The sequence below is a fragment of the Paralichthys olivaceus genome, chromosome 1 (genome assembly GCF_024713975.1).
Source record: "Paralichthys olivaceus isolate ysfri-2021 chromosome 1, ASM2471397v2, whole genome shotgun sequence".
In the NCBI taxonomy this organism is placed as follows: domain Eukaryota; kingdom Metazoa; phylum Chordata; class Actinopteri; order Pleuronectiformes; family Paralichthyidae; genus Paralichthys; species Paralichthys olivaceus.
Window position 1 is genome coordinate 18,339,888 of NC_091093.1, and position 24,212 is coordinate 18,364,099.

Sequence of the window (24,212 nt, forward strand, 5' to 3'; positions counted from 1 at the left end):
GCACACATCACGCACGGTTGTCTGGATGGAATGTGACGCCACGGCTCCGTGCGTGAAGTCTCGCGGAGTAAAACCACCGGCCATTTTTCTCCGTGTACAGCAGCAGGACACTTTGTGCCTCAGTGAGCCCGACGACCACTTTTCTGGTTGACCCTCCAAGTTTTGGCAAGTTTCATTTTGTCCTCCGAGCCTCCAAAGCGACGACGGACGGGACGCGGGCCATGTTTGCGTGTAGCCCCGCAAAGTTTCTTCGCTGACATCCCTGTCCGGATAGATGCTCGTCTAAACTGTCGCCCAAATGGAGATGGTGCCCAGCGAGGAGAACCAGTTCGTATCCAAAGAGGTGAGCTTGTTGTCGCGGGGGGAGTCCGCCTCTCCCTCGGCTGTCACTCCCGCAGAACACGCACTTTAAAACCCGCAAAACTTCAGCACCACTTTGCGACTTTGTGATCTTGGCGTGTCGACGCAGAGGCTAACTCTCCGCTGCTAACAGTTAGCCAAACACGACTTGGACGGCCTATCGTGACATGGCTAACTTAGCATTAGCTCCAGCCAACATCAGTTAGCGGCTAGTTGCGCTACGTCTCTAGACAAAGTGAGTTTACGTGTGCGGCCAAAGCTTTTAATCATAATTATCCCCGTGTTATCCAGCCCTGTAATTCACCTGCCTGTTAGCAAAGCAACTCTTGAGCCTTTTGAAATTCTGCGGCTGACATGAAGTCACTCCCCGGAACAGAGACGACATTTGTCAACATTACTGAGCTAACTTGGCTAACAGATGTCTTTATCCCTTTAACTCTGGTCAATGGCAACAACTCCGGCTAGTCGACATGTTTGTGAAGTTGCTGAACCAAATGTAAATAAACCAGTGGACATGACTGACAAGCGTGTAAGCGACGTTTTCCCCCAGTTTCACAAACGTACACACTCGCCTCCCCCCTCTCGCTTCCTTTTGCATATTGTTTTGAATGGAACTTGTAGCGTTACAGTGCACGTTAGCACGTCACATTTCTACGCTAACGCTAGCTAGCTTTGCTCGTTTTGGACACAGATGGCGTCAATCTGAGTTATTTGGTTTATCGTCGCGTTAGCGTGCAGATCTGAACATCCGTTGCTACGATGAGAAGTTACTCAGCCTCAGCTTGTTTATCCTGCGACGTTACAGGCTCGGTAGTTAGCTCGCAGTTTGCTGTGTGCTACCTAAGATAATAATCTATGAACCCGTGTTGACATTTTGCAGTCGTGTTTTCACAAAAACAGAAAACAAGTCGTCTCCATCCACTGTCCCCGGAAGTATCGGTTTGCAGATGGTAATTATGTTTGCTCGGTTTAACAGTGCAATTGCAACACAAACGTCTCCGGGGCTTTTTTTTTATTTTTTATTACTGACATGGCAGTCAGTCATGCTCTCACGTCACTTGTGCACCACTCGTGTGTCGCCGTAGCGTTGCTACAAGTTCACAACAATATTTGATCATTATGGCTGCGGGTTTTATTTTGTAGCACTTTGTCTGCATCTACGTCAGTTACCGAGTCACACGTCAAACATGGGACGTCATTCGGTGATAAAAAAGGGCCGGTGGGGAAATCCGATCGGAGGATGCAGGCTTCAGATACACTACTCACGAATTCATCTGGTTAAGCAGCATGCATGGGAATACAGTATTTGTAATTAAAAAGGAAATAAGTTTGTGTCATTATTATTCACACTTGATGTTGGCAGCACAAACATCACATCTCTCTGGTGTGAACAGGTTAAAGCAGAGTTAGGTTCCTGTTTTAGATCAGATTACTCCACAATGGCTCAAAACTGTTTTGGCTTGTTATATAAAAATGTTTAGAGGAAGTATGTGTGTTTGGCCCCAGCAAGAAACAAAGCAGAGGACTTTTATTTTGAAACACTATCTTACTGATACTTGTGGACACAACAATGCCTCTCACAAACACACACACACACACACACACACACACACACACACACACACACACACACACACACAGTGTTATGATTTCAGTTAGCAGCAGTCATCTCAATCATCTCCTCCTCCTCACTCCAGGTGCTGTGTACATGCAAGCAGGTTTAGGGGGTGGGGGAGCCAGAAGGAGAAAGGAGGATGATTTTCTTTCTCAGATAGTATAAAACATTTGAGATGCTAAGATGCTTGAGATTCTAATTGTCTGTCTAATTGCCAAAGTCATAGATCAAGTTGACAAATGCGTAATCTAAAGTTAGTTTTATTAAATTTGAACTGGCTAACTATCAGCATCTCCATCCCTTTATAAGGTTTTGTGTTCATTACATGCAATGTTTGTGCAGTCATAGTTACATTTTATTAAAAGGAATCATTGTATTCCACATTATAGTGTCTATGATCATTTTTACAATTAGTTACAAGTGCAAAGAAATACCGTTCTGTGAATAACCTGTGCCTTCACGTCAGCACCATGTAATTATATCCACGGTAAAAATAACCTTTAATCTCATAATACACTTGTGTGTTGTCAGCTGCAGCTTCTTGATACGACCTGTCAGTCACTTTTTTTCCAAGATCACAAACCTTACAAAGAGGTTGCAACAACTGGAATGACTTGAATATATTCCTGTGTTTATGTTGATCTACCAACCAGGCAGTGGGAGGTGTGGCCTACACGTTGGCTTTGTGAAGCCTAATCTGACCAGTGTTTGATTCTTTCTTTCTTTCCTTATTCTGCTTGTTTTAAAGTTGTTCCTCCCCAACTATCTCCACATGTTATTAGGGTGTTTTTTGGAGTTGCAGACAAAGTATTTTTGATGAGATGAAGAAAAAGATTTCTCAGGTAGATGTGTGTATGTGTGTGTGTGAAGTGTGACTAATTTTAGGGGCATTTAAATAATGAATAATCAGAAGACAAATGTATTTGCAGGTAATGGCATAAATAATTACATTTAACACAGGGTATCATTCTAAATTTATAACACACAGCACTTGGAATATAGAGCTGTTATTCTACAAAATTTGTCTGTGCATCAATTTTTACTGAACAAAAGCTATTCTATAAATGTCTCACAAATTAAGAAATATGAGAAGATTTTTAGATTAATCAATAGCTTATCAAATAAAATTAAAATAAAGAGTGCAAATTCAAGACAAAATCGGTCTTAATATGCTAAATCAGTGCTTGGTGGCTTTTTCTGGCAGTTTTTGATACTTAGCTTTCACTTGATTAAGAACGTACCAGACCAATCACAAATCAAACGTCTGGGACTGTTTAGTGACTCACTGCATCTTGAAACTTTATTTTACAGTTAAATGAAGCATGATTTAGCAAGTGCATGGCCTGTTGTGTATGAATAGTTTGAAAATAAAGATTTTGGATAGTGTGGCATTTTGTTTGTGTTTTTTGATTTTGACAACAAAATTTATTTTTGTGGCCATTTATCAAGACAATAAAAAGATTAATTGCAAATAAATAACATGTTAGATGGTGTTAGTTAATCATTGGATTGCTTTAGCTGAAGATAACTTAGTTTTTAGTTACAAGATTATTGACCCAGTGAATACATACCGTTTTCAATAAAAAATTATGATGGGTAGTTTATTTTGTGAAGATACTCCAAAAACATTTGTTTCTTATTTTGATGAATATTACTTTTGTTGTTTCTTGAACCTTTTTGGAGAAAAGCTTTTGATCCTCAAATGTTTTTTATGTATTTTATTTCAACACAAACAAACACGGTTCACAAAAGAACTCCTAAGTATAAGCTTGGTAACAATTGTATAAAAGGAAAAGATTACAAATCTGACCAGACTATCACATACACTATACAGAGTTGTATCTTTATAGAAATGTGTATAAATATCAAATATAACTCATACTAACCCTTTTCTGGCACTCTTGATTTTCAGATCCAAAATGCAGCTGAGGAGCCCAGAGTGTTGTGTATCATCCAGGACACAACCTGTGCAAAGACAGTCAATGAGAGGCTGACCCTAAACCTGCCGGCTTCCACCGCTCTCTCCACTTTTTATAAAGATGTTGCCCAAAAAGCCGGATATGTCAATGGCACATTTGATCTTGTTTGGGGAAATACATTGGACATGGTAAGAACATAAATTTAGTCTCTTTGTGATTGTGGTTACATGTGACAATGGTTCTCTTCATAAATAAACACAGATCTCAGTATAATCTCATCTCAACTTGGGTATTGGCTGCAGGTCTTTGATCACACCATTAAAATAAAAGGTTAAGTCTTGGTAAATGTTGCATTTCAGGGTTTCAGCATGATTCTAATGTGGCACCTAACAGGTTGTAGAGGAGGCTAGCATGCAATAGATGATGCTTAGCTTGTTTTGAAAATGCGTTTGTAGTTCAAGTCTTTTTTTCCTCCTACTTAAGTGCTCAAACAAAAACATAGTTGAATTAAACTAGCCTGGCAGGAAAAGCTCTATATTTATATAATAGCTTAGGTCTGTGTAGGATTAAAGATGTTTAGGTTCTCGGCTTAGACGTGATTACATCTGCAGTAATTGCCTTTTCTAATTTAACAATGTATGAAGTGACTGTGTGTAATGGTACAGGTGTTCTTGGTCGTGATAAACTTCCAGAGCATAATCACCACTATTGAGCAGTTAAGTGTCTTTCAGACGATTAGCAGCTGGACAATGGTCTTATAAACACTAGGGCTGTCTCCAAACAAGGATTTTTTTTTTTCAGTAAGAAATGAATTGTATGGCTCTGGGTCATATTTTGTTTTAAAATCCTTGCGACTATGGAGTGTGCCTCCTGCGTGGCTCCTGACAGCCCAGAGCCAAATCACATGTGATGGCAGTAGAGGAGGTCGTACCAGCCAACATTGCTGCATTTAGCACTAGAGCTGAGAGGTCTGGATTGCCCTGCCCCCTGTTTCCATCAACAAAGGCATTTTGGTTTTGTTAGTGTGTCAGGTGATCTCTAGTGGGAATCATAATAATGGTTCCGAGCTTGTTTTTGTTGTTGCCATTGACTTCCTCTGCATTCTAAGTTAATGTCAGGACACATACAATAGCCCCTGCATCTTCTACTTAGAATGGTAGTGTCACTATATCATGACCTCAGTGAAGCTGATTGTGTTAAAGATATGTTTCAGAGTGAGATAGGGCCAGTGGCTCTTTTTTCAGTGTTCATAAATTAATTTCACCATGCCATTATTCTCTGCTACAAAGAAAACTAAAGCCTGGCCGAATGGTGGTGCGGATATTTATCAATGAAATCCATAGAGGGAATTAATTCTTAATGTGTGCAGTCAGTGTTGACTTGAGTATGTTCTCGGTTGTCTCTTTATGTAGATACTATTCCCTTTTCTTAAATGAGCCCTGGCTAATCCCACTGCTGACCCAGGCCAAAGCCCAGGTGCTGTGTCTGTTGTTATCTCACTGAGTAGGTCAGTGGATTAAGCCTCTGCATGTTTCCACTGCAGCACTTTGCTGGCTTGTCCTCAGCTTGTTCGAGAGAAAGACAACTCTGTTGCATTGCTCACATGTTGGCTTCAAGCTACTTTCCTCATATACCACGCCAATACAGGGAATTTGCTGAAAATGAATTCAGTGGGAGCCTTGTGAGTTTGTCCAGTTTGTATTTTTGTACTTGTTTGTAATATTTGCTGCTGTTGCTTTGTGCATTTTCAAGGAATTGTTTCTGATCTGTATCCAGTACAAAAGTAAAGCTCATGTTTTCTTTGCTCTTCTACCTTCAAGAAACCTCTAGACCACAACAGTGAGATGTCCCTCTCAGAATCTGGGTTTGAGCCTGGTGGTAAGAGGAATTTTCTCCAGCTTACAGACAAAGAAGGAGAGCAGCCCAAGATTGCATCGGTGAGTGGTACATGATAAAAAAATAAGCTCTTTTACAGATTTAGGGTTTGGAAACGAAAGGTATTTCATTTTCTCTGAATGTTCACGTGTGCAGGATGAGTCAGGAGCAGCAGACAGCAGTGGACTGGATGATAGCTCACAGGAGCGGTTTATTGGGCCCCTACCAAGAGACGCCACTGCAGGCTGCAGTGGTGACTACAGCAGTCCATCTTACTCCTACTCATCCATCCTCAACAAATCTGAGACGGGTGAGTTTTGGTGTTGAGCTGTTGAACATGTGACATCACTTCTTTAATACAACCTCAGCTCACCTTTTTCTTCTTGTCACTTGCCTCTGCTGCAGGTTACGTGGGCTTGGTTAACCAAGCAATGACCTGCTATTTGAACAGTCTTCTACAAACACTGTTCATGACCCCAGAGTTCAGAAATGCACTCTACAAGTGAGGAACCATGCTCATAAACATTGTGATGTTTTACTTGTGAAATTAATGTATTGTGTTTTAAAATTGTGTTCTGTGCAACTTCAGCTGGGAGTTTGAGGAGTCGGAGGAGGATCCAGTCACAAGTATCCCCTACCAGCTGCAAAGACTATTTGTCCTGCTGCAGACAAGTAAGAAACGGGCGATTGAGACCACTGATGTGACCCGGAGCTTTGGTTGGGACAGCAGCGAGGGTGAGCTTGTTCTGCTCTCCTGTGACTAGACTCATTTGGCTTGTCTATGTGTTTGTGAAGGGAGAGACCACATGTAAATGCATCTGTTCACTAAATGACACTTTTTGTGTGTTGGTTTTTTTAGCTTGGCAGCAGCATGACATCCAGGAGCTGTGCAGGGTCATGTTTGATGCCCTGGAACAAAAGTGGAAGCAGACAGAGCAGGTACGAGAAAACAAATATTTTCTTAGAATTCAGACAACAAAAAATCAGCAGCTGATCCGAGGTCTCACACCGTCACAATGAAAACAAAAGACCTACTGTGAGAAAAGTGAAACAGGCCAGTAAATAAGCCCCAGAGTTAGCGGTTTCTTATCTCAAGTTATAAACTGCAAACACTCAGGCCTGTCTGCATGTAGCCATGTTGTCTGTACATATGTCCTCCTGGTCTGGACCAAAGCAATACATGAGATTGAATCCATTAAAAATAACACCAGTATTATAATAGAACAATGTTTTTTTTTTTTACTCTTTGGCTGTTTACAGTAAAACAGGGAATTTGAAGTAAAACCTATCAAGTGAACTGATGTTATGTGGAGATATCCCTCAGATGTTAATATTTGTACCATGTTATTGTCAGCATGTCACTGTGCTGACTCTGTGCATGAGAAGTTTGAGTAGCCCTGAGAAAATAACATATTTTATAGATTTTTTTTTTTAGTAAAAAAAAAAAGTAAAAAGAAGTAAACACAACTTTTGCAGAAAAAAATGCCTTTCTTTTTCTTCAAAATTGGAAAGTTTGCAACCCCAAACAAATGCTGTATTGTTACAAGTGAAATGTGGCCGAGGAGGCCTGACTGTCATACATCCCTGTCCTCAGGCTGACCTGATCAACCAGCTCTACCAGGGGAAGCTGAAGGATTATGTCCGTTGTCTGGAGTGTGGCTATGAGAGCTGGAGGATTGACACTTACCTGGACATCCCTCTTGTGATCAGACCCTTCGGAGTCAGCCAGGCCTATGGCAGTGTGGTGTGTTTCTGTCTCCATTTCATTCCTTTAAACATTTAGCACACTGGCACCAAAGACTCTAACTGCACTTGACATTCATTCACTCTTTGGGTTACACAACTTCTTAACCCATTAAGACTCAAGGCAACAAATAAAACACACTGTAGAACCCAATCATTGTTGAAAAACAACCACCTAAAACATGAGGTTGAGCTGACAGAATTGCCAATGTTTACGAAAACAATTCTCAGCCTCTGAAGCAGATAGATGTCTTTTCCCTAAAAGTTAAAAACAAACAATAAATCCGGCAAACTCGAGCCCCCCCCTTCTTCCTCCTCAAAGCTTAGCCTTCATTTTCTAATAATGCATTAAACCTTTCCAGTAAATATTTCAGCAAATCACCATGTTTTTCATCAGTCACCTGTCTTGAAAAACGATGACATCATATATAACGCACACATGTCTCATCTGACTCTAAAGGGAGAAGCACCTGGTATATACACACATTTGTTGCATCAGTCTAAAAGCTGCGTTGAATTCAGTACTTGCACCTCACTCTGATACAGCTCAAGGCCATTTTATATTCACAACTACTTTCTATAAACGTAACTGAATTTATTTGTTTTCTACCACAGGAGGAGGCTTTGCAGGCATTCATCCAACCAGAAACCCTGGATGGGCCCAACCAGTACTTCTGTGAACGTTGCAAAAAGAAATGCGACGCCCGAAAGGTGAGCAAACTACATGGGAATCATGTTCAGAGAATACAGTGTTCCACTGTTGACCTGTCTGATCATCTAATAAATGCTTCCGTGCACAGGGTCTAAGATTTCTGCACTTCCCCTACCTGCTGACGCTGCAGCTGAAACGGTTTGATTTCGACTACACCACTATGCATCGCATCAAGCTGAATGACCGCATGACTTTCCCAGAGGAACTTGACATGAGCCCATTCATTGATGTGGAAGACGAGGTGAGCGCAGCAGCAGCAGTAGCAGTGGTGGTACTTGCTTCTATCACTATTCCAGATTGACATTCAATCGATGGGTGTTAACAATATTGAACATTTTGTCAGTTAATCTGTTCACCATCAACTACTTGACATGACTATAAGCTATAGTTGGAAAAATAAGTTTTTCACATGCTCAACTTTTTGTGTTTTATTATATAAACCATAAGGGGGTTTATCAAATGTCAATTCCACTACTGGGCCTCTAGAAATCTATAAATTCATATTACCTCCCTCTGTGTAAATATTCCTTCCCTCTCAAGTGTCATAATGGGAAACAAATCCACGTCGAACTACGTGACACATTGTGCTCCAAAATAAGTTATAATTGCCACTATGTCAAGCCTGATGTTTATTAAACCATTACCTATTGTTGTTTTTTGAAATTGTCCCCCCCGTAGAAGTCGCCTCAGACTGAGAGCTGCACTGACAGTGGAGCGGAGAATGAAGGCAGTTGCCACAGCGACCAGATGAGCAATGATTTTTCCACTGATGACTGTGTGGATGAGGGCATCTGCTTGGACAGCACCGGCAGCACAGAGAGGGTGCTGAAGCCAAAGGTGACCATCTTCACCGCTCACTGTTGGGTATCATGTGTTTTTTTTTTTTTCCAAATCATTAAAACTGCCCCCATTCAGAGTAAACTGAAACTGGATTTGTGAACAACACTGTCACTCTGAACATTTCAGAGCACAGCCATAACATCATCTAGTTAATGATTTCGTTTAACCTTCAACCCATGTTCATGTTATTTAGGTAACTCTGTGTTTGGGCTTCAGGCTGCTCATTTACACAACATACATGCGTGTGTTTTGGTATTTCTATCTATTGACTATTAGACTGTATAGAGTGGGAACATTTTGCCTAGTTCTCACTTTCTGACACATCTTCCGAGGGATGTTTAAGGGTTTAACACTTGGTTTACCAATCCAAATTAGATTTGGATTGGGGTTAGGCATGTTGTGATGGTTGGGTTAGGGTTGTTAAAATAATTGATTCCCTTACATCAATAGTATGTATGCAAACAGTTAGTGAGAGAAATTTTATCAATCAAGTTTTTTGACACTACTGTCCTTAAAAATACTTTATAAATGTTGTTTAATACCAGGTTCCTTCACCCATCGCTGATCATTCTCGATAATGTTGATTGTTGTTAATATCTTTGCTAATTAAATTTTGTGAAAATGTATCTGAGCAACACAAACTAAGACAGGATGAAAAAAACAACATTTTGGGAAACAGTTTGAATGATGAGGTTTTCTAAAGACTCATCATGACACTCAATGCTGTTTGTGTCTTTAATGTTATTGAGCTGCTGGCAGACACAGTGATGCTGGTGACACAAGTTGTCTGTTTTATGTGTATTGCACTTTCTAGATGATGAGCTTGATAATACTTTGTGGGTTAGAGTAATTTTGTTACATTACAAACTGTCTTTTTTTTCTCTGTCTATGTTTTTTACTTGTTGCTAAGTTAATGAGCATAGTAGAACATGTTTTGAGATTATATCTTGCTGTTGCTATAAAACAATAAAACATGGTTGTTTATTTTATCTGAACAAATGGATTTCAACCTGTCTTATTCTCAGAGTTTGCTGACCTTTGAGCTGTTCTCCGTCATGGTCCATTCTGGAAGTGCTGCTGGTGGCCATTACTATGCCTGCATCAAATCCTTCAGCGATGGCCAGTGGTACAGTTTCAACGATCAGCACGTTAGCAAGGTCAGCTTAACCCTCGACCCTAACAGCTTTTGTCCTCTTGCAGCACCTCAATGTCAGTTAGACCCACCGGACTCTATCAGTACTTCATTCGTTTTTACTCTAACTAAACCAAGCAAACAGTGTCCTTGTCATTTTAACATCTTCATTATTAACATGGTGTATCTGTTGAATCATTGTCAGTATGTTTCTGTGCATTTCTGTTGGGCAGATCACCCAGGATGATATAAGAAAGACACATGGGGGGTCGTCAGGGAACAGAGGCTATTATTCTAGTGCCTTTGCAAGGTCAGTTGTCTCCAACACTCACTGCATTCCTACAGTACTGTGCCCTTAGAGATTAGAATAGTAATAAACTAGAACCATTTACATATGTGTTCAAACTGGGAAACAAGAGGGCTCTTGTTTATTCTTTGTTCATTGCACTTTCATGTTCCTGCTGAAGGAATAGGCTCCAACTCTTACGACTGACAAAACAATGTCTTCTCTTTCTCTATACATATATATCTACAAATATTTATTCCATTATGTTCATTAACAATATTTTTTTTCCATTCAACAGCTCTACAAATGCATATATGCTGATCTATAGACTGAAAGATCCCTCAAGGAATGCAAGTAAGGAAATGTTTCAAATTAATCTGACACAGATAATTTTACAAAATTACTGAGATGCCAGCACAGACATGATCCTCGGTTCATTGTGCTGCTTTTCTTCCATCTTAAAAGCAACTTCAGCAACTCTGTTCAGTGTGACAGGACCTAACTTTTTTTTATTTGTAGTCAATCACCCTGTTTTTTTTTTATTTCTTAAAAAGGCTAAAAAAAACAGTTGATGTTTTCTGAATAATTAAGAAATTATTGTGATGCTGGTGCCGGCGGTTGTTTTGGGTTTTCTAAGCCAAGAGATGCTTGTGAATAAATCCCAGTTACAATGATTGGTCTTTAAAATGAACCAAGCATCTTCTGATACCTTAAGGTCGTTTGTCTTCGTGGTTTGCGTGTTATTAGCTTGTCAGAGGCATTGCATTGCATCACTCTTAGGAATAAATCGTTTCTTGGGTTTAGTGCTTCTTGGTAGATTTTTTCCTGTAATGTGTATAATGTGTGCTGTCTTCTGTTCACAGAGTATTTATCTGTGGAAGACTTCCCAGAGCACATAACGAGTTTGGTTCAGAAGGAGAAAGAGTCTGAAGAGCAGGAAAAGAGACAGAGGGAGATAGAGCGCAATACCTGCAAGGTATGTGGTTAATGGACCATCCCCACTTCTGAACATTGATCAGTTGATACACTGTTATTTTTCTTTCTTTTAATAAACAAAACGTTTCTCAATCTCATTCTCTTGACCTTCAGATCAAGCTGTTCTGTATGCATCCTGTTAAGCTGATGATGGAGAGCAAGCTGGAAGTTCACAAGGACAAAACACTCAGAGAAGCAACAGAGATGGCCTACAAGGTTTGTCAGCTTTCTGGTTTTCCAACAACATGGCCAATCTGGTCAATGTGTTTCGACAGCATATATATTGATTAATGAATGTTGGAGTCTTCGTAAAATTCATGGTGAGCTTGAGAAAATATTTGTCATATTCAGTAGACAATATATAGGCTGCTCTATTCCTCGTTGCTGCCTTATCCTTTTTTTATAAAGATGCTACTTGCTATATATACTCTTTTATACATTATTTTATTCTGAACCTCAGCTGATGGAGCTGGAGGGGGTCGTCGCTCTTGACTGTTGTCGCTTGGTCAAGTATGACGAGTTCCACGAGTACCTGGAGCGCTCTTATGAGGGGGAGGAGGACACACTGATGGGTCTCCTGTTGGGAGGAGTCAAGTCCTCGTACATGTTCGACTTGCTGCTGGAGACCCGCCGGCCTGAGCAAGTGTTCCAGCCTTACAAACCTGGAGGTCAGTACGTTTCACTGAATGTCTGACTGATGGAGATAATTGTCTTGTTTTACATGGTGTTACAAAGATTATTGTACAGCGGGTCAGAAGATCAAGCAAAGTAATGTCTGTAGCCTTTATGTCTAAGTGGGTGTGTTTCTGATTTTCTACAGAGGTGATGGTGAAGGTTCATGTTGTGGATCTGAAGAGTGAGACCATTGCCTCTCCAATCAGCGTTCGGGCGTACTTGAACCAGACAATCACTGAATTCAAACAGCTTATTGCACAGGTTCCCAACTCATACATTCTTTTCTACACTGTATTTTCTTTTTCTTTATCTCAGCTATTTTTAAAATCAACACCGATATTTGTGTTAAAGTAAACAGAGTATGAGAACAGCCTTGCAGCCTTGTGTGTGTGTGTGTGTGTTTCTTTATAGGCTACAGGGCTATCGGCAGAAACCATGCGTGTGGTCCTTGAGCGCTGCTACAACGACCTCCGTCTCCTCTATGTTCCAAACAAGACCTTGAAAGCTGAGGGATTCTTCAGGAGTAACAAGGTCTCCTAAATTTATTTCAAGTTTTGTCTTTCGTGATTCCATGTTTTGTCACTGTGTTTTTTAGAGTTCTGGGGGGGAAAAAAGCAGGGAATTTATTGTTACACTTTACATTTTTGACATTGTTAACTTTGATTTTCATCTGTTTTAATTCTTTTTTTTATTCAGGTTTTCATAGAGAGCTCGGAGTCGACGGATCATCAGGTTGCTTTCACTGACTCAGTCTTGTGGAAACTGTTGGATCGTCACGGGAACACGATCCGACTCCTGGTCTTACTGCCTGAGCAGTCGCCTGGCACCTTGGCCAACAGAACTCTTTGCCAAAAAGTGGGAGATGACTCTGATGTGCCCTTCGATGGGTCCAATGGTAACAGGAAGTCTGTCGAGGCTATACTAGAGGAGAGCACAGAAAAGTTAAAGAATCTGTCTCTGCAGCAGCAGCAGCAGCAGCAGCAGCAGCAGCAGCAGCAGGGCTCCAGCAACAGTGACAGCCAGAAAAGCTCTGATGCCAGCGACTTTGAACATATCGAGTCTCCGACCCAAGAGGCTGACTCAAACTCCTCACTGTGCGTCGCTGCAGACAACAGAGAGTTGGAGAACCGGATTAGGGCCACAGCTGGCTGCAGCGGCGGTGCCTCCTCTGACCCCTGTGAGGAGCGCTCAGACTCTGAGGTGAACAATGACCGCAGCACCAGCTCAGTGGACAGCGACATTCTCAGCTCCAGCCACAGCAGTGACACTCTGTGTAATGCAGACAGCGGGCCCTTACAATTGGCCAATGGCCTGGACTCGCACAGCATCACAAGTAGCCGGCGCTCCAAAGCTCATGAGGGCAAAAAAGAGACGTGGGACACTGCTGAAGAAGACTCTGGGACGGATAGCGAGTATGACGACAACGGGAAGAGCAAGGCGGAGGCTCATTACCTTTACTTCAGAGCAGAACCTTGTTCTCAGGATGACTCCTCGTGGGATGCACAAAAATGTACGAATCCGTAGCTCACCTGGTCAAACATGTACCACGATAGCCAAGTCCTTACCAGGCCCTTTCCCCTTTTATGATGCACTTTAAGGAATGAAATTTAGTAAAATCTGTTTTAAAGATATTCTATTTTCAGTTTTCTTGCTGAACCTCCTACATTTTAAACAAACCATACTTGACCCTAATGATCAGAGGAAAGACGAGGTAGAGTGTCTTCCCTGTGGTGAATAATGGTGACAATGTGTAATTGCTGTTTCTTGTGGTCCTCTCCAGGTTTAGTAGTTCACGTGGACAAGAGAATAACATTAGCAGCGTTTAAACAGAATCTGGAGCCCTACGTCGGAGTGACGTCGACGCAGTTCAAGGTGTTCCGGGTGTACGCCAACAACCAGGAGTTTGAGAGTGTCCGGCTAAACGAAACGCTGTCATCCTTCTCTGATGATAATAAGGTCAGATTAAATATTCAGATTTGATTTATTTGATTTTGAAAGTGTAATAATTAATAATTTAACTAAGATGTCATTTTTTTTCTTTGCCTAGATAACCATTCGACTAGGTAGAGCACTGAAAAAGGGTGAATACAGAGTTAAAGTGTATCAACTACTAGTGAATGAAGCAGAGGTGAGAAACTAATTTATCTTCTGTCACAATGATTGACAGGTTTTTGGTTTTAATTACATGAATATGTCAGAAGTATATTATTCATGATTGTGTTTTCTTGGTTTTCCAGCCCTGCAAGTTCCTCGTAGACACAGTGTTTGCCAAGGGAATGACTGTCAGACAGTCCAAAGAGGAGCTGCTCCCTCAGTTGAAAGAGCAGTGCAAGCTTGACCTCACTATTGACAGGTAAGTGTTTGAGATTACAGCAAATGAATCACAAATCTTGAATGTGTGACATTCACCTTTAAATGTAGTTGTGGCTTGTATCAATCAATGTATTACTGATAGACTACATGGAGAATAATCTAAATCCTTAGTTAAGTGGATATAACAGTTTGTGTGGTTATAAGAAATATAAATATATGATATTTATGTTTTTTCAGGGTTCGTCTCAGGAAAAAGACGTGGAAGAATCCAGGAACAGTGTTTCTTGATTACCACGTCTATGAGGAGGACATCAGCATCTCCTCTAACTGGGAAGTTTTCCTGGAAGTCCTTAATGGTAACATTTGCTCTTTCAATGATTATTTAAAACAAACTTTTAATAAAATTCATCAAAACTTTTGTTTTCCACTTTGAGGAAAACAAAAGTGAGTTCCATGGATGAGAAAATACATTGGAAAATATTGAGTGCTTCTAAAGACGCTTTAATTGTAGAAATTCATGTTATAAACTGATGTTGTGAAACTACACATGCCAGCTCTCTCCAAATATGAGAGTCTAAAAGACACCCACAGTGCACCTCTTCCACTTACAGCTTCAGGCCTGTCATCTCTCCTTTTCTTTTTATCAGAACCAGAGAAGATGAAGTCCATGTCGCAGCTCGCTGTTTTGACCAGGAGATGGAGCCCGGCCACGATGAAGCTGGGACCTTTTCAGGAAGTGATTCTGGAGAGCAGCAGTGTAGAAGAACTGAAGGAGAAGGCACGTCTCTCACTTGATGTTCATACACTGCCCTCCTGATTTCAATGCCTTTGCCTTTTTGTTCATTATTTTAAATTACATTTACCTTGGTGTAGAGGAAACACTATTCACTGTGACTGATTTCTTTATTCTTTTTGCAGCTCAGTGAAATGAGTGTGATTCCTCTTGAAAACCTGGATTTTGCAAAGGTTTGTGAAATTATTAATCTCAAACATCACCTAGATGTCATGTTATAGTTACTTAATCGTTCTGTCTGTTGTGTGCAGGGTAGAGGAACGTTTCCATGTGATATATCTGTGTTGGAGATTCATCAGGATTTGGACTGGAACCCTAAGGTTTCAACTCTTAATGTGTGGCCTCTGTACATCTGTGATGACGGAGCTGTGGTCTTCTACAGGTAAAAAAAAAAGAAAAAAAAAAGACTCTTATTTAGTGTTAACTGAAAAGACAGACACTCTGCACAAGACAAGTTTGAGTGTCTGTCTTTTCAGTTAACACTAAATTAAATATTTTCCTTTCAAAGATGTAAACATGCAAGTGTTAAAGTTATTTGAAAGTCAACCAAAAAAATATAATGAGTTTTACATAATTCAGTTTAATAAGCAGAATGATAATTGTTGTTCATACCTGTTTGGTGATAGGAGGGATTCAATTGATAAGACATGAAACTACTGTCTACTGTGATGGATTCCAGCTTAAAACCTGTTTTTTTTAATTGTATTTAATATTTGGGACTTAAGATCAACATCACTGTGATATTTGTCCGTGTAGGGATAGCACTGAGGAGCCTATGGAGCTGTCGGAGGATGAGCGCAACGAGCTGATGAAGAAGGAGAGCAGCCGTCTGCTGAAGACCGGTCACCGTGTCAGCTACTCGCCACGCAAGGAGAAAGCCCTCAAGATCTACATAGATGGAGGCCCTGCCAAAGACCCGGGGCAGGACTGAGGCGCAGAGAACCGCTCCTGGTTACTTACATCTGGCTGCTGTAGCATAGCAACCAGGCTTTGGGTGTCAGTCATAGCGTCGGGCCTGGTAGTGAACATCAAGCAGCGCTGCGAGACGTGCTCTCAGCCTCCACCCGCAGCCCCCGGACTGGCTCAGAAACCTTATTGTGCACTATAGTGTATTGTACTGTAAAGTTTAAAGGGAAGTACATCAGCTATTCGACACAGAAGAATCAAATACTGTACAGAAAAATCAGGTGCAGGGATGGGTGCGGAGACGTTAGAACTGTGAACATGGGCTGGAAGTCACGCATCCAATTTGATTGCCCTGTTTTCATCTTCATCTGTCTCCTTCACTCTCTCCACCGTCACTCCACGTCTTCCTGTTTCGGACATAATGTTGATTCCGATTAGTCTGTTACCATCTTGTAAGTCCAACTGCTCACACCTTTTGCTCCAGCAGAGAAATCATTCTTCTCCTCCATTGTTCACCTTACTGATCAAGACACACAACCATGAACTACTTATCAAGCCTCCCCATTCTTACTTCCTCTGGTCGAGTCAAACCTCAACCTCAGTGACTCTACAACCAGCTGAGGTGTCATTTATCCACAAGATTTGATGAATAGAAAAAAGCAACAATTAATAATTTTGTAAACTGGAGGTTGTTTCTGAATCTCCCATGATGCAAGAGTCATGTGTCGTTTCTTTGGTTCTTACTGCTGCTCATTGTGCATTATAGGAACTTTGCCACTGTTGCATCACTTCCACTAGATTAAATAAGACATTGGCTTATTGATCCTTAACCTCAAAGTACAATGAATCAAGTCAACCATGTAAAGATAATCCTTGTTTTGTTTTTGTTTGTTGTAAATTATTATTTTTGCTCCAGACTTGATTATTCAATTAGGTCTCATGAGGCACCAGGTACACATCTGTTGTCTGTATTAACCTTTAATTTAGAAAGTGGATTTGTTTGTTTTGGTTTTTTTTGCACCATATGAACTGGGTGTACATCTCGTGTCATCTACATGTGTGTGTGTATGTGTGGTGTTGTACCGAGGGGTGGGAGCTCTCTGGGCTTGATAGACTGACACCAGAGGGTGGAGGAAGCCCGCTGGACCCCTCAGTCCACCCACGGGACTGCTCCTGGGACTGAAGCTCAGCATCGCGGCTCGTCTGGGCGGCTGATGCTGTCACCAGCTATTCACTGTAGAAATGCCAATATCTGAAGACATTTTTTTGATGTTTATTTCTTTTGAGATTTAAATTGTGTGAAAATAGTTTAAAATGATTTTAGAGTTATTAAAGTGTTTTTTTTTCTTAACAATTTTCTGTTTTTGTCTCCAACTTCATGTCAAATGTATGATAAATAAATATCACAATTTCAAGAATAGGTGTTTAAAAAAAACAAACAAGCACAGCACAAGTATATTCACTCACACGTCAGGTGTGACTTGCACCTTCCGCCCCAGATATTGAAATGTCAAGTCAAATTACTGTACATGAAAGACAAAGAGCACATAACACACAGGGAGAGATGTTTGGGTGTTGTGAGGGGACACTGTATTGTAAAACAAGAGCTGAAAGGGCAGATGTAGACCAGCCTCCGCCAACTAGTTTCTCTTTACATACATTTGTTTTCCAGATCCATGACATTTGACCTCTGAAATTGAATCAGCTAATCTGTGATATGTGCCAAAGTTGAGAGGAATCCTTTAAGTTGTTCATGAGATATTGCATTCAGATCACATGTATTTTGAGAGGTCACAGTGACCCTGACCTTTGACCTCCAGCCACAAAAATCAAATCAGTTAATCTTTGAGTCCAAGTGAACGTTTGTGCCAAATCCTAGGTAATTTCCTCAAGGCGTTCTTGAGATATCACATTCAGGAGAATTGGAAGGACGAACTGACTACCTGAAAACATAATGCCTCCGGCCACTGGCTGTTGTAGGCCTAACACAGGCGTGACAGTGATGACATGACAGCAGCTCGATGAGGATCAAGCAGCAAGGTTTGCCAAAAGAATTCCTTAGAAATAACAGGAGAAAGTGTCACAGGAAAAAAGAAACTCTACACATCAACAAGCAGCCAGAATTAGATTTATGCCGAAAAGTAAAAGGAGGGAAAATTTCTTTCATGACAAAAAGACAAACTGCTGTCTACACTGGCAGCAGCTAGATGTTGACAGATTCCTTTCATACACGTGTTCCACTGAAGCTTCATGCAGGTGATGTTCAATTTAAACAATGAGGTGAAAGGTCTCCATGCACTCAGTGTTTATAGTTGTAATCAATGTGCAGTGTTTATTAGGAGGATTAGAGTTACGATCAAATATAGAATTGCAGTATATAGAATAAACCAGTGTTAAGTATCGAGACAGTTTCCTGTCTTTGTTAGTGGCTTTTATATCTACATTTTCAAAACTTCAGGTCTTAATTACAGCAAATAAAATAAATAGTTTTCTCTACTTTCAGTGTTGTATAACTTGATGACTTTGGATTGAGCTGGATAACAGAAAGTGCAAAGCTCTAAAGTCGAGACCTCAGTCTAGTTGTTTCCAAGGCAATGTGAAATAAATGAAGCTGTGTCTAGATGATATAGTCTATCTCTGAGTACAGTGTGTCTGCCATGTCCTCTTCACTGGAATCTTCTCCTGTCAGACACATGGACCCTCTCCTGTTAAAAAAAAAGAGCAAAGCATTGTGGTTAAAGAGAAAAACATGAACTGCACAGACTTAATATTCTGGATTTATTTTGACACTGAGCAAAATAAAAAAACACTAGATCTGCTCTGTTACATTGATTGTACGTACCCCAGGTGCTGGCAGTGGAGCTCTCCTGCACAGGGGCAGTGTTTCCTGGGTCCCTTGTCCTGACTGTCCCAGGACAACAGCTCCGCCAGGTGGTTGGAGGCACTGAAGCATCGCTCACGCTCAATGGGCTTGGCCAAGCACACAGGGAAGAGCAGGGCTGAACACACAAAGAACTAGAATTACGGCCCTGCAGTTGTAGGCCTCTGCCAAACCAAGAAAATGTAATCAGTTCATATTTGAGTAAAAACTGGAAGAAATTCCCTAAAGGCAGACTAGAGATATCATCAAGAAACCACATTTTAATCATTTCATCCTCCAAGTGAACATTTGAACCAAATTTGAAGAAAATCCCTGAAGGTGTTCTTGAGATATTGTGTTCACAACAATGGGACAGACAGATGTAGGGAAAATCAAAAAACACCACTGGCTGTCACTGTATACTGCAGTATGTATATGATGTGCTGTAGCTTTCTGGAACCTTTACTGTATACTGCAGTATGTATATGATGTGCTGTACCTTTATGGAAAGCACAGCAGAGGTCTGGGCTGCAGTCCGTCTGGTATTGACAAGTGCTGCCAGCTTCTCCTTTCGTTGCATTTGGACTGCACTGACCCCACACACACAGCTGATCAGCACAGCACTCCTCGTCTTTAGTGCACGACTGAAAGCACAGAAGAAAGTGTCACCACATTTCAGTGAACTCTTTTAGTAACTTTAAAATACTTAAAAATATAATATTACTGTTAAAGATATTAAAATGTAACTTCAACCTCAGCTCTGAGCATAAATCCTCCCACTGCAGACTTTTTTTAACAAAACTGCTAAAAACTGGTTTAGGGGCGAGGGAGGTGGAACTGATGTGACAGTGATAGTCGCTGTCAGTGACATCCTCAAGTTATAAAAAACATAAACATGGAGAATGACAATCAAGAGCTCTCTTTCAGATTGAAGGTGGGGGGTGGGCTGTGAGGAGTGGTCAAACTTTAATATACAGTTCTATGTCAGCGTTGGCCTTGCACAAACGTGATGGTTTGAAACACTCTGTAGCCTCGGCACCATGTCCATCCCGTACACTGTACATAAAGCTGGACGACATATGAGCTCCCTGACAGTGGAGCCAGAGAGTCCTGATCCCCATCTGGCGGTTCACTGCAGTACAGGTCATAAATGGTCCAAAATAAAAAGTCAAATTATACGTTAAATAACTCTCAAAGATGGTTTCTATCATTTCAGATTGTTCTTATGATATCACATGGATGTCAGTATATCAAAGGGACTCCTCTGCCTGGGCTGCTGTGCAGACTCCTGCTCCAAATGTGCAAGATGGCAGCCTTTGTATCCAGCATATTTTGTCTTCATTTCTGGATAGTGGGAAGGAGTGGAGACGTGTCATCCATCTTTATATACAGTCCACGTTTTAACCCCCCCCCCCCCCCTTCTCTCCAAATAAAGGCAAAATGCCCCAAAAGTAATATTAAAAAAACTTAAAAAACCACCATGTGTTCAGCTTGAGTTTACAGCTGAAACACACATTTCAGTGTCTGCTGCTCTCTTTGGTTAAAAATTAATGAGTCCGTGGGTCAGCCGGTCTCTGAATGCAGGAAGAGAGAAATGATTATTTCCATGCAGAGTTTTCCTGTGCAGCACTTTTGATAAGACGCAGATCCTGTCCTCTGTGTATTTATTATCCCTGCTCTCTGTTCTCTGTCAGACTGCCAATATCTCAACCCTTTGCATTGCTCTTTACTCTGATACTCTGAGACCAATTTGTTGAATTAAAACTACATCATAAAATAAAAAACTGAAGTAAAAACCAGTAGCTGAGTCTCTACAGAAAAGACTGTCATTACTACTGCTTTGTTTTTTACAGTGAGTGAGACAAGAGGGAACGGAAGCTCGAGAGATTTAACCTTGACATGCGCTCTCCTTTCAGATGAAGCTCATAGGACACAGCGTTCACCACAACACACTCCAATTACACTTGTAGACACACTGCAATGCAGCTGAAGTGAAACTCCAGCTGCTGCCGGCTGACGTGACTCTGAGTGTGCGTGTGTGTGTGTGTGTGTGCGTGTGAGTGACAGAGCTGGGAAAGAGCGCCTTTTAGAGAAAACCAATCAGAATAGCTGAGGTGCCATTATAAAAGTAAACTCGGGTTCACTCACCACATCGATTGCTTTGCAAGGCAAACACTTGGAGCCGTGCATGACATTAAGGCAATACTTTCCTTTCCCACAGTCCTCATCAGTGATGCATCCCTAAAGACAAGAGAGAGGAAGGAGGACATCAGGGTGCATCATGGTCCTTTTCTAATGCCATGGTTTCGGTCCCATAATTCTTAGGGAACCAGAAATCACAGCAGTCAGGTCATCAAGCGAATTAAGAATCACAATATTTACAGTTTTAAGAACACTAGCAATATCCTGATAGTCTGATACTTTTATCCAGAAATGATGCTGTATGTATCCCATGAAGTATTTTTGCACAATTCTAGTTTGCACTCTATGTCCTGCACATATGGCAGAATTGCAGCATTTTGTCCAGATTGCAAAATAAAGCAGTAAAAAGATAAAGTTGTTAGTTCGTCCAAGTTTCTTTGTAGCTTATAAGACACACAGAAAACCTGGTGTTCTATTTTTACCTCTTGCAACAGGGACAGACTCTTAAAGTGTAAATAATGATTCACCTCTCCTGTCTTTTTAGATTGTGTCACTCTCATTATTTTGACATGACAGTTCAGATAAAGGTTTTATCTTTATCTTAACACTGTAAGTTCATTAAATGATGGTACCAGAAAGCTGCTTTTTAAACTGGGCTGATGTACGACTGCAGTAAAAACCTGTTTCTTAGTCTATGTTATCAGCAACACACATAAGAACTGAGAGGGGATTTCAGTTTACAAAATGTTTTAATTTTGCCCAGTGATAATTTTAATCAATGCACAAAGCACCTGCATGTCAGCATTTTCAGCTTTAATTTTATGCACACGCACACAGGCAAAAGATGACTGAGGACATGAAATGCACATTGTCATGCCTGCATTCATAATGCCAAGTCAGCAGATGTGCTGCTGCCAGACATAAACATTAACATCTGCTACCACTGCCGAGGTTTTCATGTTAAATATTTTACAGTCAGCTGTAAAAACGAGGGTTGTGTTTAAAGATGGATTTTCTCTTTCTCTGTAAATACAGTTCATGCATAAACTTACATGATCAATAGTGTTTCCCAGGTCACTGTATGGGACGGTTGTGCTGGTCATGTTGTGGCTCTCCTGTGTGAAGGTGAGACGTTTGTTAAGCTTTATTCACAAACGGGAACAAGCACTATAGTCACTTATTGTTTATGAGCGTACCCGGTCTACTGATGATGTGTGGACAGATTCATTATCAATCACTTTATCAGAAGCGGATTCACTGTGATGATCTGGAGGAAGGTTACTGGGATCGGGGCTCAGGCTGACACTGTTGTTGTCTCTCTGGAAAAGGATAGAAAGATATGAAGTGAAGAGATGCATTAAGAAGTCACTCTCACATTCAGATTATCTCCACTGTTGCCACTGTTACATACATAGATATACATATATATGGGACAGGGCAATAAAGCAACATCAATAATTCTCGCAATATAATTTCAATCAACAGCAAATATAACAAAGGTCCAACAAATCGATATAGTGCTTCTTTTTGTGTTCTATTATATTGAGTACTTAACTGTGTATTCTAGTACTTTAGTGTGTGTAATTTACTGAGGGAGTTTGTACAGTTTTTGGTATATTTTATGTTTTTTACATTGACTTCACTTTATGGGCAATGCCCTTGACATGCTGCTGTAACACAATACTCTTTTCCATCTATCTATCTATCTATCTATCTATCTATCTATCTATCTCAGTATCTATCTATCTTATGCTGCATGGTGTAAGCACAGTGAGGTACGACACAAAATTGGTTTTAGTGTTCTACCTCAGATCTGAAACATGTTTTGAGAAGAGTTTAAAGCACAATCTTCACTGCAGCAGCTAAAAGCTCCTCGTCTGATAATGATCGATATAGACCGATAACATGTTTCTATAATCTCCCTGCTCTATATATACGTAGTGAGATAATGTGATGTAAACGGCTGGACTGAAAGGCGGATGTCTGCCTACTGGGTGAGTCGCATCCTGCAGCTGCTCCACCTCCACAAGCGCCCGGCCCTGCTCCGTTTGTCCTGGGGCCGAGTGATCCTCCAGAATGTGGTCTACTCCTGAGTACACTATCTCGGGGAGGATGCCGTCGCAGACCGCGGTGAGGGCCAGAACCAGCAGGGAGATCCGCATCATGCCGCCGGTCACTGCTGCTGCTGCTGCCGCTGTGAGGAGGGTGTGGTGCGGCGGTGATGCTGAGGACCAGCGTCAGCGCCACCTCAGCGGCTGATGCGTCTCCGTCACCTCACACGTGCAGATCCAAACATTTGAAATAAAGTTGTATCCGTTCATTTCAACGTGTTGATAAAGTTTCAATCACATGTGCTCAGGATACCTCAAACATAGTTCCGGTCAAGTTTAACCACCGCTCTGAGTAAGTGCGCGAGTGAAACCATAGCAACAGCAGCATCCTCTCTCTTCACGCTAGTTAGCTTCATGCTTAACTAGCCATGAGCTAACTAGTAAAACAAACTTTCAATGGAGGACAAGCAGGGAACAAAGACAACTATCATTTCTACACGTGTGTATGAGGTGAGAACACACCACTGGACTAGTATAGCTCATTTGGAAAATTTAGAAAGTGACAGTATTGATAAATTAACAGGTTATTTTAACTTAAGTTCACCATTAAAATTAGCTAACTATGCTAACCACATTAAATTGTTCAGTGCCTGATGAACAGAATAATAATAATGAATAATAAAACACTTTATTTATTTAACACCTTTTTAAAAACAGAGTTTACAAAGTGCTTTGACAGCAAAACAAGAAAAGTAAAGAGAAATTACAGATGGTCAGATTAAATGAATAAATGTAGAGCTGTGTCACGTGAAAACTGCACATAAAAGCAGTAATATGACAATAAAAACTAAATTAAAGTAAAAGTAAAATAGAAGGTCCTAAATAACTGATCTGTTTACATCGGAACAACCTAAATGCAGAGAAAGGGTCCACGTGAAAACCAGAGGTCAGAGGTCAGACTGATCAGACATGTAGACTCTCTGGGCAAAGCCAACAACCTGCCTGGGTCCACATT

General features: G+C 40.9%; 2 protein-coding genes across 6 annotated transcripts; one reads left to right on the top strand and one right to left on the bottom strand.

Annotated features, from left to right (window-relative positions):
* Positions 1–17,498, top strand: usp47 (ubiquitin specific peptidase 47). Of its 5 annotated transcripts, none has more exons than XM_069529027.1 (29): positions 97–343; positions 2,758–2,817; positions 3,888–4,082; positions 5,715–5,831; positions 5,926–6,079; positions 6,175–6,271; positions 6,359–6,504; positions 6,629–6,708; positions 7,364–7,513; positions 8,128–8,223; positions 8,313–8,465; positions 8,903–9,061; positions 10,090–10,221; positions 10,430–10,506; positions 10,781–10,836; positions 11,346–11,458; positions 11,572–11,673; positions 11,918–12,125; positions 12,278–12,393; positions 12,544–12,663; positions 12,829–13,642; positions 13,913–14,088; positions 14,180–14,260; positions 14,370–14,485; positions 14,683–14,801; positions 15,093–15,223; positions 15,364–15,411; positions 15,490–15,620; positions 15,995–17,498. In XM_069529027.1, exons 1-29 carry the CDS (start codon positions 299–301, stop codon positions 16,167–16,169), a joined length of 4,167 nt encoding a protein of 1,388 aa, XP_069385128.1. In that variant the 5' UTR covers positions 97–298; the 3' UTR covers positions 16,170–17,498. The 5 variants fall into 5 exon arrangements, with proteins under 5 accessions (XP_069385134.1, XP_069385131.1, XP_069385128.1 ...); XM_069529019.1 differs by having other exon boundaries at positions 159–343; positions 8,313–8,495; XM_069529033.1 differs by lacking the exon at positions 2,758–2,817 and having other exon boundaries at positions 1–343.
* A 757-nt stretch (positions 17,499–18,255) lies between these two features.
* dkk3a (dickkopf WNT signaling pathway inhibitor 3a) lies at positions 18,256–23,397 on the bottom strand. The gene is made up of 7 exons (XM_020098717.2): positions 23,138–23,397; positions 22,343–22,465; positions 22,199–22,261; positions 21,153–21,245; positions 19,504–19,648; positions 18,987–19,143; positions 18,256–18,849 (listed from the first exon to the last, which is right to left on the bottom strand). Exons 1-7 carry the CDS (start codon positions 23,309–23,311, stop codon positions 18,762–18,764), a joined length of 843 nt encoding a protein of 280 aa, XP_019954276.1. The 5' UTR covers positions 23,312–23,397; the 3' UTR covers positions 18,256–18,761.
* Positions 23,398–24,212: the final 815 nt, after the last annotated feature.